Genomic DNA, 15,148 nt, shown 5'->3' with positions numbered 1-15,148 from the left:
TTGCTTAAAACAATGAGGACTAGAAGTCTCTTTATATGCAAAGGAAAAAGAATGGCCCATTATTAGCTAGCTGAGCGCTGTTTCTCTCCCATTATTAGTTTTCATGGGGTTTAACACTTACCTATGCAGACGCTTGTATTTGTCACCCCAAGCCTTCAGTCTCATGCATGCCTGGTTGAGAGTAAATCACGTGAGACTTAGTGCTGAATAAACATGCATAAGGTGGTTGGGCTGCACATGTTCTTTTTTGGGGAGTAAGCCAGCACACATTTGGAAGCCATGAGTATGAATGTGATTTACAAGAAAGCTACTTGTGCGGCCATGTCCTACATTATAGAGGTACCTTCACGTGCAAGGATGGATTGTGTCTGAAGTTCTAACCTGAAAGCGGCATCAGAATGCTCAGAATTCTGTGGCAGGATAGACAACACTGAGATCTAGAGACTTGACGGTTGGACCGTTTCCCCAAACCTCTGTGGTGTGCCGGAGGTGGTGGCATGGTGTGCCTCTGCAGATAATAAACACAAGATGTGCGGAATTAATAAACACAATTGATGCTGAGGCATGCTCATTTCCAGCTGCTTGGGAAGAAAGAGGGAGTGGGAGGGACTCAGCAGTCTTCATTGGCATGTCGCCTCCAGCTGCCTGTCAGCAGCAGGTGGGACCCGCCCAGCACCAGCCTCCCCGGGAATGGATGGATCCTAGAATCCTTCTTGCCCAGGAGGGGAGACCCCCAACTCCCAGGCCGGCCCCTGCTCAGGCTCCTTCAGAAAGAAGCCCCGCATTGTCTGTCCCTTTGGCGGGATCAAAGTCACGCTGCCAGCTTGGCTCCAATCCAGTGTGAAACCCAGAGTGATCCCTCTATTCTCTCTGCTTCCAGCTGCTGCCCCAGGAGACCACGCCGTTGGCACCGGGACAGGAAGCGTTGCCTGAATGCAACAGCTGTTGGAGCCGAGCAGGGCAGGCTGCGGGGGGGGGGGGGACCAAGGTGGCTGGTTTCAAAGCCTGCACGCTCTGTTTTCATCGGGGATGGAGAAGAGGTTTATATGCTGGGGGGGAGCGTGACGGGGTCTCTTTACCTCTTCCCCCCTGCTCTTTCTTCTCTTTCCATGTCACAGCGGCATTATAATCCTCCCCAGATAGTTTTCTTCCGAATGGGTTTCTCATGGGCAGCGTGTGCGCACACGGTCCTTGACACGGGTCTGTGGCTACTCTGGAGGCGTCGGGATGCCCTGCGATGCTGGGACAGCTGCAGTCATTGGCAGGGGGCAGCCCAAGATACTGGCGGTGCCAGGGCTGGGGAGACCCAGCAGCACCCCCCGGCTCTCACGTTCACGCTCGCCCGGAAGGGAATTGGCCCATGGGGTGGGCCCGTTGGTCAGTGGCTGAGCACAAGCTCGGCATACCAAAGGCCCCTGGCTCGATCCCTGCTGGGGCTGGAGGAGAAGACCCCTCTCTGAGTGCTGCTGCCAGTCAGAGCAGGACAGTACTGGGCTCAATAGACTGACTTTGGTATAAGGCAGAATTATATTTGGGGGAGAGGCTGTAGCCGAGAGGACGTCCTTTGTGAGTGAGGTGGGACTTGATAGGAGAGTACACAGTTGTGCAAGGTGTGGAGAAAATCAATAGGGAGACATTGTTCTCCCGCTCTCATAATACTAGAACCCAAAGGGGTCATGCCATGAAACTGATGGGTGGGAGATTCAGGACAGATGGAAGGAAGGACTTCTCCACACAGCACAGAGTTAACCTGTGGAATTCACTTCCACAAGACGTAGTGATGGCCACCACTTTGGATGGCTTTAAAGGGGGATTAGAGAAATTAATGGAGGAGAAGGCTATCCATGGCTCCTAGTCCTGATGGATATATGCTACCTCCGGTATCAGAGGCCAGTATGCCTCTGTACACCCATTGCTGGGGAACATGGGTGGGAGGGTGCTGTTGCACTCATGCCCTGCTTGTGGGTTTCCCGTGGGCAGCTGGTTGGCCACTGTGTGAACAGAATGCTGGACAAGATGGACACTTGGCTGGATCCAGCAGGGCTCTCCTTGTGTTCTTATGTTACAGAAGGCAGGCAGGGCTGATTCACATGTGTGACGCCAAGAGAGCTGAAACAAATATGCACTGATTGGAATTCCACCAGAATGCTGGGTGAGGTGGACCTTGACCTGATCCAGCATGGCTTTTCTTATGTTCTTCTGAAGGCTCCAAATTCAGTTCCCAGCATCTCAGCTTAACATGATCTTGGGTGGGAGGAATGGAAAGACCTCTGGCTCCTCAGGGAGAGTTTATGGCACCGGGCTAGACAGAACGATGGTCTGACTCGACCGAAGGCAGCATGAAATGAATGGGCTAGGGCTTGTAGTTCGGGCTTGTAGCTCAGTGGTGTAACACCTCTACTGCACACAGAAGCTCCCAGGGTTAATCTCCACTTAAGAGGACCTGAGCTAGCCAGACAAGGAAAGATGTCAGCCCTCAGGCCCGGAGACAGAGTAGACAGCACTGGGCTGAACGGCCCAATGGTCAGAGTCAGAATAAGGGAGCTTTAGTCATTTGTGTGTGTGTGTGTGTGTGTGTGTGTGTGTGTGCGTGCGTATTCTGGCTTGCCCGAGCAAACCCCGCTGCAACCCCGCACAAAGCTAAAAGATCCAAGATCCCAGGGGAGTGGGCCAGTGTTCTCACTGTGTCTGTCTGCCCCCCCCCCTTAACAGCACCCGATATCAATGGTGCCCACTTTGCTTTGCCACCTCCTGGGACTCAGAGATTTCCAAAGCTTGGATTGGTTCCCCCAAGCAGTCCTGTGGTTAACGTTATCTCACTAGACCAGCCTTCCCCCAATCTTGTGCCCTCTAGACGTGTTGTGCTACAACAGCCAGCATCCACCAGGCAGCATGGCTGGCTGGGGGATTCTGGGAGTTGTAGTTGCAGCACGTCTGGAGGGCACCAGATTGGGGGAAGCTGCAGTCGACCAAACCATAATTAAAGCATACACAAAGCATCTACAATAAGCAGAGCCAGTGTGGTGTAGTGGCGAGAGTGTTGGACTGGGAGCCGGGAGATCCGGGTTCTAGTCCCCACTCGGCCATGGAAGCTCACTGGGTGACTTTGGGCCAGTCACAGACTCTCAGCCCAACCTACCTCACAGGGTTGTTGTGAGGATAAAATGGAGAGGAGGAGGATTATGTATGCCGCCTTGGGTTTCTTAAAGAGGAAAAATAGCGGGATATAAATGTAATAAATAAATAAATAAATAAATAAAATTATTTCCTCCTTTTCTCCATGGGCATAAAACCAGAGCCAAGACTACAGTCCATGGGCCTCCACTGCCTCGGTCTGTTTGCTTGAGTGTCCCACAGTGGAAGTTCTTCCCAAGTCGTCAGCTTCCAGGATTGGGCATCCATTGCCCCGAGCACCTTCATGACCAAAGTCAGAAAGTGCATCGTTCTTGTGCAGTGTGTGAAATGACCCACACAGGCGGCAGCAGGGGACTGGGGAAGAGAGGGAGCCTGGGGGAGTCGATGAGTAATTCATGAACAGCAGAGGTGAACCTCGGGACAGCGGTGCTGGGTGGAAAGATGACACCAAGATGCGGGGGGGGGGGATCTTTTACTCTGTGTCTCTCACTCAGTGGGGATGGCTCAGAAAAGGCCAGAGAGAAGAACAGGAGCCCAGCAAAAAGAAAAAGCAACTGACTGGGGGGGCACAAGAGGAAGGATTTGCAGGAAAGAGCATTCTTAAGCCATCACACATCCTAGAGTTGGGGGAGCCTTAGAGGCTATCTAGTCCAACCCTTTGGTCGATGCAGGCCATCCTTCAAGGGGGGAGGGAAAGGCTTGTTTGCAGCTTGAGCTTACGATCTTCAAAGGGAATCCCATGAGTTTGGGATGCTGTTCTTAGGGGATCCTTTCCCGAAGAAAAAACCTTGGGTTGTAATGTGTCTCTTTGATAACAAGGGAAGGCAGGCTGTGTTCGTGACAGATTGATTGACTGACTTGACATTTCTATACTGCCCAATAGCCAACAGGCTGCAAGGAAACAGAACATGGCTTTAAAGTCCCCTGCCCATCAAGACACTAGGGATGGACAAAAGTCACTTACCTGTCCTCGAAGCTTTTCGCGGTGGGGGGGAGGCGCTTCGCTGCTCCCCCCGCGAAGTTCAGGATGGGGGGGGAGGCTTCCCGCCTCGCCCGGCCGAAATTCAGGCCGGGGGGGAGGCTTCCCGCCTCGCCCGGCCGAAATTCAGGCCGGGGAGGAGGCGCCTCGCCTCGCCCGGCCGCGAACTAAAAAGTTAAAAAAAAAAAAACGCCCCCGTGATAGGCTACGTGATGATTTACGTAGCCTATCACGGCTGACTTTGCAAATCTAGCCGTGATAGGCTACGTTAATCGTCACGTAGCCTATCACGGGGGCGTGTTTTTTTTTCTTTGTTTGGAATGGCGGCAGCGGCAGCTGGTCAAAAGACCGGCTGCCGCTCCCGCCCCGGACGAAGACCCGACGAACCGCCGGCCGGACCCGCCGCCGGGAGGGACATTCGCCAAAGGTAAGTCCCGTCCCGGGGGGGCGGAGAATTTCTCCCTGAAACTTGTTCGGGGGGCCGAACACGTTGGTGCTCGGCCCCCCGAAGTTTCGGGGAGAAATTCTCCGCCAACCCTACAAGACACAGGAGTGCTGAGGTGGTCTCTACCACCACCAAGTGGTGGTGTTGAGAATGTTCTGTTTTTATTGTCCCTCCCTTCCATCAGCTGTTCTGTTTATTTCCTGTGAAAGTCCCCCTCCATGTCTTCTTCCTCCCCCGCCCCCCGCCAATCCCTCCGCCATTCTAACTGGGAGCTGATTGATACCCCCTTTTGGAGCCGATTTTCCTGGAGTCCGACTCCTGAGTCAGTGAACAGTGAACTAAGTGAGGTTGCCAATTTTCTGGCCAGCCACTGCTGCTGTGCACTTAACGGCAGCCTGCATGACTTTGCAGAAATTTGGCAGGCGAAGGCTTTTGCCATAGTGGGAACAGCTTCACCTGCTATAATTATGGGTGCTGGGCTGCTGTTTATCGGCCCAGGAGGGAGCAGGGCCAGTAAAAGAAGTGAGAAATGTAAGGCCAAAGGATCAGTTGGAGAACTAGAGAGAGAGACCGAGAGAAACTGGATGCAAATATCCAAAACTCTACCTCTCCCCTACCCAGGTCGCATCCACCTTGCAACTGGGGAAAGAGAGATCTGCGGAAGTGTCATGGCAACCGGGTGTCACAGGGCCATGCAAGTGTCAGGGGATTGTGTGAAAACAAACAGCATCTTGCTATTTTGCTATTGAATTGCTAATAATGGGACATGCGGCAACAGCAGAAGGTGGGAAGAGTCTGGGCCCAGAGATCCTCTCTCCCTTGGAGTTACTGAGCTGGAACACACACACAAACAGAGAGAGAGAGAGGGAGAGAGAGAGATATTGGTAACAGCCCCTTCCTCAAGCAGAGCCCTGCACAATTGGATCCTCTTTCACCACCTCCAAGTGAAATGCAGCCCCTGAGCCCTGGATTGTGCCTGACCAAAGGGCTAGACAACTTCCCCTCTTTCTGCTGTCCTGGGCAAGGTGGCAAAAGCAGGAGTATTCTTGATGCGACACTGTCTGCAGCTCTTTTGTTCATCCTGGTGGGTCTCTGGTTGTACCGTCCTGCCTTGGTGTGATGTGAGCCCCTTTGCTCAGGGAGACGCTTCCCACGCACCACCCTTGGACCCTCCCACCCCCCACACGGTCAATTTTCCTCCCCTTGTGAGCATCTGCCTGGTCAATGAGAGAACGCAGGCAGTTGCCAAGGGCACAGAAACGCCTTTCCTGTCTAGGCCTCTTGGGAGCCCAGCTTCAGTCCTGTCCTCAGTGCCAGGACTAAGCCCCAGAACATGTGATGCAGTAGAGGAGAGGGTGCCTCTAGGCATATTGCAGAGCATCCTTTCCTCTCCCCCAAACAACCACAATCCCATACATGTGAGATTTGGGAGACAGGGTGTCCAGGTCAGACCATGTAGCTAACTGCCAGGCAGAATTGATCGTCAGATGATTGTTGTTGTTGTTGTTGTTGTTGTTGTTGTTGTCATCGTCATAATCATTTTATTGATGTCTTAACTTCCACCAAGAGCAAAAAGAGAGTACATCCCCAGCTGCGGGTGTTTGAGTGGAATGGATACAGCTTGACATTTGAAGGAGGAGATTCTGATGGTTTGTTTGGTTGTTGGCTTGTTTGCTTTCAGTTGACTGATGTATGTGAGTCTCAGGGCAGAGAGGGGGGCATTGGCAAGAGTAGATTCTCTGGGATGTGTCCTGAATGCACCAGAGAAGAGTGGATGCTTTCCTTCCGTTTGTGTTTCCTCCTCGGTCTTTCTTTTTCTGCCTCTTCCACTTTTTGCTTGGTGCAATTTACAGGGATGGTTCTGTCTTCAGCCTGATGAGTCCTGAGTCCCTGCATGTGTTGACCTTGGCAGTCCTCCTCCCCCTCCCTTTGAGGGAGGGGGATAATTTTTCCATTTTGTGGAAGATAAACCAATATTCTCTCTGGCCTGTTTGAAGAGAAAGAGGGCTGGGTGGGATTTGATGCTTCAACATGATGCAAGCAAGAGGGGGATGCCCTGGACGCTTGTAAAACCCTGAATGCCAAGAGAGAGAGCAGCTTGAAAGAAAATGTTCTTGCCCTCTCACAATAATAGAATTCGGTGTCCAACCCAGGGAAATGGATGGACAGTAGATTGAGGACAGACCCAAATAAAGTACTTTGTCTATAGTGCATAACTGACACACAAAATTCTCTGCCAGCCTGATGTGTTGATATCCAATTACTTTGGTGGCTTTAAAGTGGGGTTAGAGAAATCCAAAATCCATGGGGATGGGCAGGTGGAGGGCTCAGTGATTCTTAGCCCGCAATAGCAACAAATGGCTGAAACCTCCACGTACAGAAGCAGGATACCTTTGAGTCCCATTTGTTGCAAAATGAGAAAGTGTATGCAAACCTCCTCAATTTGGAGAAAGTTTATAGGGGTTGTAGCTTTTTTGAGTCCAGATGTGGGATGAACTCTGTGCAGAATGTTTGGTTTTCATGCATACACACGCCCCTGCTAAATGCTGAAAGCCCCCCAATGGAACGTCGGTGCTTCATTCCCTTAGTGCTGATTTAATTCATTAAATTGCGACCAGTCAGAACCCTTTCAAAAACTTCTCAGACATTCCCGGGACGGTCTGGGCAAGACCTAATGGAAAGACAGCCCAGCCTGCTTCCCCTCCACCATGCAGGTAACATTACATCTTCCACAGATATGCCTGATTCACACAATCTCTTCCCACCATTGCCTTTTCAGAGGAGAAGAACGGCATGACTCGGACATCTGTGTGGAGTGGCCCTGTCAAGCATAGTGCAATTTGCATGGCTGGGGAAAGAGTGTGTGTGGGGGGGGGGAGGTGTCCTCTGTTTTACTGTCCCAGATGTGTTTTATATATTCCTGGGAAGCTCAACTCTGTGCCTTGTAGACTTCTACCAGCCAAGAGCCCTGCCGGATCAGAGCAAAGGCCTCTCTGCTCCAGCATTTTGTTCATGCAGTGGCCAACCGGCTGCACATGGGAAGCCCACAAGCAGGAGGACATGAGAGCAATAGGCGAGTAAGGGGAGACATGATAGAGGGGTACAAAATTACACATGATGTGAAGAAAGTGTTGAAGGAGACGTTTCCCTCTCTCATCACACTGGAACCAGGGGTCATCCCATGAAGCTGAATGGTGGGAGATTCAGAACACCATGCATAGCTGAACTATAGAACTCACTTCTACAAAATGTAGTGACGGCCACCAACTTTGGATGGCTTTAAAAGGGGATTGGACAAATTCCTGGAGGAGAAGGCTATCAAAGGCTACTAGTCCTGATGGCTATGTGCTGCCTTTAGTATCAGAGGCAGTATGCCTATGTACACCAGTTGCTGGTGAACATGGGTGGGAGGGAGCTGTTGCACTCATGTCTTGCTTGTGAGTTCCCTCCTGGGGCAGTCAGTTGGCCACTGTATGATTAGAATGCTGGACCTCATAGTCCTTTGGTCTGATCCAGCACGGGTCTTCTTATGTTGTCATAGAGGCTAGGCAGGGCTGATTGACATGTGGGATGCCAACACAGCTGAAACAAATATGCACAGATTAGAATTCCACAAACCAAATTTGCAAATTCTCCAGAACTTCCTATTTTGCCATTCGGTGACTGACTACAAAATTTCAAATTTCAAATGTGAATTTGCATCTCACAATGTGCTGTTCAGCCTCAACGTTTCAGGGCTCAGGCTCTTTGGCATCTCTCAGTATTGTCTTGATTTTGCCACAGAGCAAATCGTAAAGTCTCAGCTCTGTAATGCCAGCCCCATGTCAGCACTCAAGGTACAGTTGAATACCAACAAAGGATGAAATCAAGTATCGCCAGCTGTCAAATATTCTGTCAATATTTGGCAAGTATTTTGAGTGACTCAGGGAACATCCAGAGGAAATCCTGTGTCAAAATTAGCATAGGGGAAATTTAGGGAGCAAATTTGTTTTGGCTCTAGGCCCCAGTAGTGCCTGGAAATATCTCAAAGGTGTGCATGCTTTTGGCAAGCCAGACCTGTAGTGCCGACAGAAACATGTCGGAGGTTCGTTCTGATGCACTGGGTGTGACATGGGACACTTAGATTGGTTGGGAGTTAATGGCAGTTTGGCAACAGACTGTGTGTGATGTCAAAACTTGCCTTGACCCACAGAGCTGAGCGCCAAGCCTGCTCTGGGGCTTCCATAGGTAGACACCTCCCCTCCCCCGACTTTTCCCTCCCTTTTTCCTTCTCCTCATCTCCCTTCAGTTTTTTATTTTGTTTTATTTTAATTCTTAAAAGCATGATGCCGTGGTTCCTCACAGACTGACGCTTGTTCCCCCTTCCATCTGTCTTTTCCTACCCAGAATTCCCCTACACCCCGTCTCCACCGGGCACATCCGTGGCGCAGTCAACCATCCCCACCGCCGTGATTGGGGGCGTGGTGGGCGGAGTCTCGTTGGTCGTAGTGGTGGCCATAGTGGTCCTGGTGGTCCTCCGCCACCGGCGCCACACCTTCAAAGGTGACTACAGCACCAAGAAGCACGTCTACGGCAACGGGTACAGCAAGGCCGGCATCCCCCAGCACCACCCGCCCATGGCCCAGAACCTCCAGTACCCCGACGACTCGGACGACGAGAAGAAGGCCGGCCCGCTGGGAGGCCACAGCTACGAGGATGAAGATGAAGACGGGGCCGGAGGAGACCGCAAGCTGGGCGGAGGCCCCAACAAGTACGAAGACGACTCCAAGCGGCCTTACTTCACGGTGGATGAGGGCGAGGCCCACTCCGAGGCCTACGACGAAAGGACACTTGGTTTCCAGTATGACCCCGAGCAGCTGGACATAGCCGATAACATGGTCTCCCAGAACGACGGATCTTTCATTTCCAAAAAAGAGTGGTATGTGTAGCTTGCGCCACCCCATCCCTCTCTTGCCCCCCCCACCACCTGCCACACGCTGCCTCCGAGAACACAGCCCCACGTGTTCTCACACACGCGCACGCACGCACACACCAGCCTGCGAGGGGGGCGTAGCGTGCAGAGACTTTGAACAAGAAAAGAACTGCCACTGCTTCCGAGGCAACCCAGAAAAGGCACGGTGGGTGGACTGGTCGCTTGGCTTATTGATACTTTTGTTTGGGGGGGGGGATATTTCTCTTGACCCCCACCCCCTTTTATTTCTCCCACAGATTTTTGTCCCCTACAGTGTTGTTTGTATTGATCAGTGGCTTTGGCGTTGATACTCTTTCCTTTAATGACTACTGCCCATCCTTGTATAGTATACCAACCCCCCCACCGCCTGCCCCCCCGGCAACCTTCTGTTTGTGTCTTAAGGTGTCTCTTTGTCAGCCTTTGGGTTTCTCTTCCCTTGCCCACCCAAGCCCCCCCCCAAAAAAACACTGGAATTTGTCTTAACGTTGTGCAGAGGGTGGGGGCCGAAGACACACAAGCGGACTTTGGAGGGGTGGGGGACCACAGAAACAGAAAGCACAAAAGCGCGGAGAGGTGGTGAAAGAGTCACCACTCCCAGCCCGGCTGTATATCTGTGTCTGTAACTGTATATTCCTTTGAGTTTCGGTTGCCGCTTCCCACAATGCAGCTGTGGTGGGAAGATAAAATTCGCCCACCTTTTCTTCTTCTTTTTTTAAAATGAAACAAAATGCATAATGAATGACTTCATCATCAAAAGAACAATCGTGAAAGTAAAACAGGAAAGTGCATGATACCCAAGGAGGGGCAGGCAAGTGTAGCAATTTTTCTCCTGTGGTTTTGGGGTTTGGGTTTTTTCACTATTATTTGAATGGGAGTGGGGGGTGGGGGGAGCCCACTGCACTGAGCATGCCTCATGACGCTCTTGGTATATGCTGATCCTTTTGTGTGCTTCCCATGTTTCCTTCTCTCCTCCGCACCCATATATATAAATAGGCAAGGGGCAAATGTAGTCATCCTTCGCCGTTGTAAGGCCAAATTTCCTTTCCAGTGTAGACCTTCAGTAGCCACATCCATTATCTCCTGCCCACCTGCCACTGCCTATATCTCGGGGATCAGGGCTGGAAAGGGGAGGATGCCCTTCTCTTTGCACATGCTCGGTGTTCATTCTTTGAAGCCTACAGGGGACAGAGCATCACAGCAACGGACAGGTAGATGCGCAGACGATCTGTGAATGGGCCCCCCAGGTGGGAAGTTTACATCGCCTCAAATGCAGGATGTTTTTCATTGGAGGTAGTCCATCCATTCCACTGTCAGCCTTTGGGCATGCAGTCAGTTGTAGAGGCATGTGCGAATCGGGCCTTAGATATGTGGGGAGCCTAAGAAAAATATGAGAACGGCTGGTTCTGCACCAAATCTGGGGTCCCCACCTCATCTGTCTTCTCCGAGCCTCGCCAGTGTCCCTCCGTTTGAGGATCCCTTCCCGCTGATGTCCCTAAGCAAGCTTTGGATTTCTGTCTCTACAGAACACTGCTGTGTATGTTTACTTGCAAGGAAGTCCCACTGAGTTCATTGGAGTTGCTTCCCCAATAACGTGCAGGGAACGGTGGCTGTACAAGCCCCGTTCTGCAAATTGGATACAGTCCTGACCAAACTGTTTCCTTGGGCATATTTACACTGTAGAGTTGTTGTTGTTTTTTTAAAAAAAAATGTAGCCGTGGCTCCAGCGTTCACACCCATGAACATACAGTCACGCGCAGAATGCTAGAACAAGAGGAAAGCGCCCCAGTGGTGCTTGGTCAATGACTCCCTGCTCTCTAGTGCTACAGCCACCAGTTTGAATCCTGCTGCAGCCTGTGCCCAGGGAGCAACGGAAGCTGTATGTGAATTTCTTTTTAGAGGAGCACCATACCTCGGTAGCCAAGCACACGTTTTGCGCGCACGCGGTCCCATGTTCCATCCCTGGCTTCTCCGTTTAAAAGGACCATAGTTGGTAGGTGATGATGGGAACGTTGCTCTCTCTGCCTGAGATGCTGGAGAGCCAATGCTGGGTTTAGGGCACGTGAAGACAGACGTCTCCTAGCACAACCAATCAATTCCGTCTTTTCCTCCTTAACAGGGTTTTAAAAAGCAGTGGGGAAACATGGGAGGGTTACAAATGGAACACAATGATATCTGGAACGCCCCCCACCCAGTAGGGGTGGTGGCTCCGATGTCAGTGGGGTAGTGGATCTGCTCTGGGTTTCAGTCAGAACCAGTCAGAACTCTAACGGAGCTATCCGAGGCTCCGATGTCAGTGGGGTGGTGAATCTGCTCCGGGTTGCAGTCAGAACTCTAAAGGAGCTATCCAAGGAGCACCTTGGATAGCTCTTTGTCAGGAGCACCCTAGCTGCCTCTTAAAGTCCCCTCCAGTTGCCAAAACAAGACGCAGACAAAAGGGATTCTTTCCAAGGCTTTATTCCTTTACAACCTAATGACTCTTTCAGATGCTAATTGCCAGCGACTAAGCAAGGAACTGTATCATAGCAGAGTAACCTAAGCTCTATGTACGCAGTTGGTCCCTGTTTGGAGAAGGGCAGGAAAAACTCTGAAACTTATGGGCTAGGAGGGGAGGCTCCCGCCCTTACCCATGGGGCATCGGGACACAACCGTTCCCATAGCGCCAAGTGGGCTAAGTGCCTCCTCTTGGCACCCTCCACCTCGCGCCTCTCTCTGCGCCACTGCCTAGCGTCAAGCAACAACCGCTCTCCTGCTCTTTCGCTGCCAGGGTCACTGTCTCTCTCAGGAATGCGAACTGCAGGGGCCTCTCCCTGCAGCTGCGCCTCCAAGAGACGAGCAGGCTCCTCTCCCATGGGTTGTAGCTCTTCCTCAGAATCAGAGCTGCTTTGGGGCTCTATGGGCTCAGTTCCAACCCTGACACTCCATTAGAGTTCTGACTGGTTCTGACTGAAACCCAGAGCGGATTCACTACCCCACTGACATCAGAGTCACCAGCCTCCACTGCCCCCCCCAATTCCATGAATGGGGCAGTGCTGTTCACAACAAAGGCCGCATCTAGACACACCCAAAGACAGTACTGGGCTAGATGGCTTTTGATCTGGCTCAGTAGAAAGCAGCTTTCGTTGTTCCTAATTGTAGCTCAATGAGGAACCAAGAGATCTCCAAGGGCTGGATTATGTTTCCTTCTCCACAAGACCAGTCCATCCCCTGGCCATGTGTTTGCCCATGATTGCCAGGGAGAAACTGAAGTGGGTGTGATAATAGTATATCTTTAAATCAAGGGTGCAGAACCTTGGGTGAAGATGCCAAATCCAGCCCTTCTGGGGTCCCAATCCAGCTTTCCAAGGTCAACCAAATGCTCATGACCAATGAGTGTTTGGTGGTTTTTGTGCAGTCCCCTCCTCCCATTCTAAAGGGCTGAGATGTGTCCCCTAAGGCTTAGTTACTGAGAGTAAGAGCTTTCAGCTACAACATGCTGGTATTTCTGGCCCCACCCCTTTTGCCTATGGGCCCACCCACTGCTGGAAAGCAGCCCCCAAAAGCTTCTCTAAAGTGGAATGCAGCCCTTGAGCTGGAAGCGGTTCTGCACCCCTGCTTTAAATACTGGGGACCAGGCTGAATAGAGCCACCAGCCATTGCCTCACTTGGTATTGTGGAAGAGCTGAAGTTCAGCGGCCACAACAACAAGATCTCCTCTTCTGCCCTCTCACTGTTGTTGTGTGAATGTTGATATCTGGAGGCAGCTTGAACTGAATGCAGAGGGCAAGTTTGCATGTCACGTCTTTGAGGGTAGGGTAGGGTAGGGGCTAGGTGTTCCTCCTTCTGTAGCACATCTTGAGGACCTACAGAGGCATAAGTGGAATGTTGTTCAATGCTGGCAAAACAGATTTCCAAAATTCTGTATCTGGGGAGCCGAAATTCCACCACCCTAATAAATTACAATTATGTTTGCATCCATGTGCTTAGGTCTGCATCATTCTCTTCGGGTCAGACTCAGGGTTTCAAATCATTTGGATTTAGGAGAGGGTGGGGAATCAGTAGGGTTGTGTGTTTTTTGCAAGGGAGGCATAAAGGAAGGGCAAAGGAGACTGTAATGAGATCTAGAAATTTGAGCCCATCTCAGAAGTTTAGTATCCCCATCAGTATTGAATGTGCATAAACCAGAAGGGGAGCTCATGCTATCACACCCTCCCCAAAATGTGTGCACATTAAGTGTCCACAGATAGCATTTTCCTTTAATGAAAGCTGATGCACAAGATCCTAAATGTCCCCTCCGGACAACATATTCTGTTGTTGCACCCCATCTGTGACCTTGTAGAAAGCACAGAATGGACTGGGCCTAAGCAACTGGCGCCTCGGGAATCCAGCAGAGGAAAATGCAGAAGGTTTTGAACATGAAAACCAGCTCCAGGTACTGTGCCTCCAATAGCTACAGGCTGCTAAACCTCTCTTGGGGGTATTTACCCAACAGACTTCAGCAGTCACTCCCTCCCTCCCTCCAAAGAGACCCCTGGGAACTGTAGTTCCCTGAGGAAAAACGAGAGAATTCTCCATGCATGCACACAGCCAGCAAACTACAGTTCCCAGGATTATTTGGCAGGAAGCTACTCTGGATAGACTGGAATAAAACTGATACAAGCTCGTTATATAGTAGGGCTGCAGAACCTCAGGTGCAGGGACCAAATTGGGCCTTCCTGGGGTCCTAAGATGGTCATACCCCCTTTCTATTATTCTGTGGCTCCCCAGCTTTTGCATGCACCCACACCTGTCTAAAAGGTTAAATGCCTCTCCTAAGGCTTGCTTAATGGCAGTAAGAGCTTTAAGCTAAAATATGCTGGCGTCTTGGCCCTACCTTGTTTTGCCTTTGGCCCCTCCTGCCACTGGAATGCAGCCCCCGAGACCTTCTCCAGACTGGAATGCAGCCCATGGGCTGAAAGAGGTTCAACACCCCGCTGTAGAGGTCTGACCTCTGTGTCATGTAGCTATAGGAATGTAAGAAGAGCCTTGCTGGGTCACACCAAAGGCCCATCTGCTCCAGACCGTCCCAACCTTGGCTCCCGGAATGATGCTGGACTATAACTCCTATCATCCCTGGCCACTGTGATCAGAGTTGTAGTCCAACAACAGCCGGGGACCCAAGGTTGGGAAAGGCCAGCCAGTCCAACATCCTGCTTCCCACAGTGGCCAAGCTGATGGTTCTGGGAGGGAAATGAGCATGGCTGGAAGGCGAGAGCCCTCACTCCCTGTTGCTCCCTAGCAGCTGTGTCTCAAAGATGAACTGCTTCTGAACCTGGAGGTTCCACCATGACTAATACTCATTGAGACAACTGTCCTCCGTATGCAAAGTCTTTTCCTGGAAGTGCTTGCCCATGTAACAAATTCACTGTTTGGATATCCATCAGGCTTAGCCCAGAGACTCTGTTCTTTTAGATCAGGGGTGCAGAACCCCTTTCACCCTGAGGGCCAAATTCCATTTTGGAGAAGCTTTCAGGGGCCGCATTCCAGTGGTGGATGGATCAAAGGCAAAAAGGGCAGAGCCAAAATTGCCAAAAATGCCACCATATTTTAGCTGAAAGCTCTTACTGCCAGTAAGGCATCTCAAGCTTTTAGAATTTGGGGGGGGGGGAGCTGCACAAAAGCT

The 15,148-nt window shown here is 51.3% G+C and overlaps 1 protein-coding gene across 1 annotated transcript in view; it reads left to right on the top strand.

Annotated features, from left to right (window-relative positions):
- Positions 1-10,290, top strand: part of NECTIN1 (nectin cell adhesion molecule 1) — a 157,363-nt gene extending 147,073 nt beyond the window's left edge. Inside the window, exon 7 of the mRNA XM_084803580.1 lies at positions 8,946-10,290. Coding sequence (XP_084659706.1) covers positions 8,946-9,487 — 542 coding nt within the window. The 3' untranslated portion in view covers positions 9,488-10,290. The remainder of the gene's footprint in view (positions 1-8,945) is intronic.
- Positions 10,291-15,148: the final 4,858 nt, after the last annotated feature.

Source organism: Heloderma suspectum, chromosome 6, assembly GCF_057233095.1.
Source record: "Heloderma suspectum isolate Gila_16-S chromosome 6, 16-S_ref, whole genome shotgun sequence".
In the NCBI taxonomy this organism is placed as follows: Eukaryota; Metazoa; Chordata; class Lepidosauria; order Squamata; family Helodermatidae; genus Heloderma; species Heloderma suspectum.
Note: the sequence above shows the minus strand (reverse complement) of the source record. Positions and strands in the feature narration are given on the sequence as shown.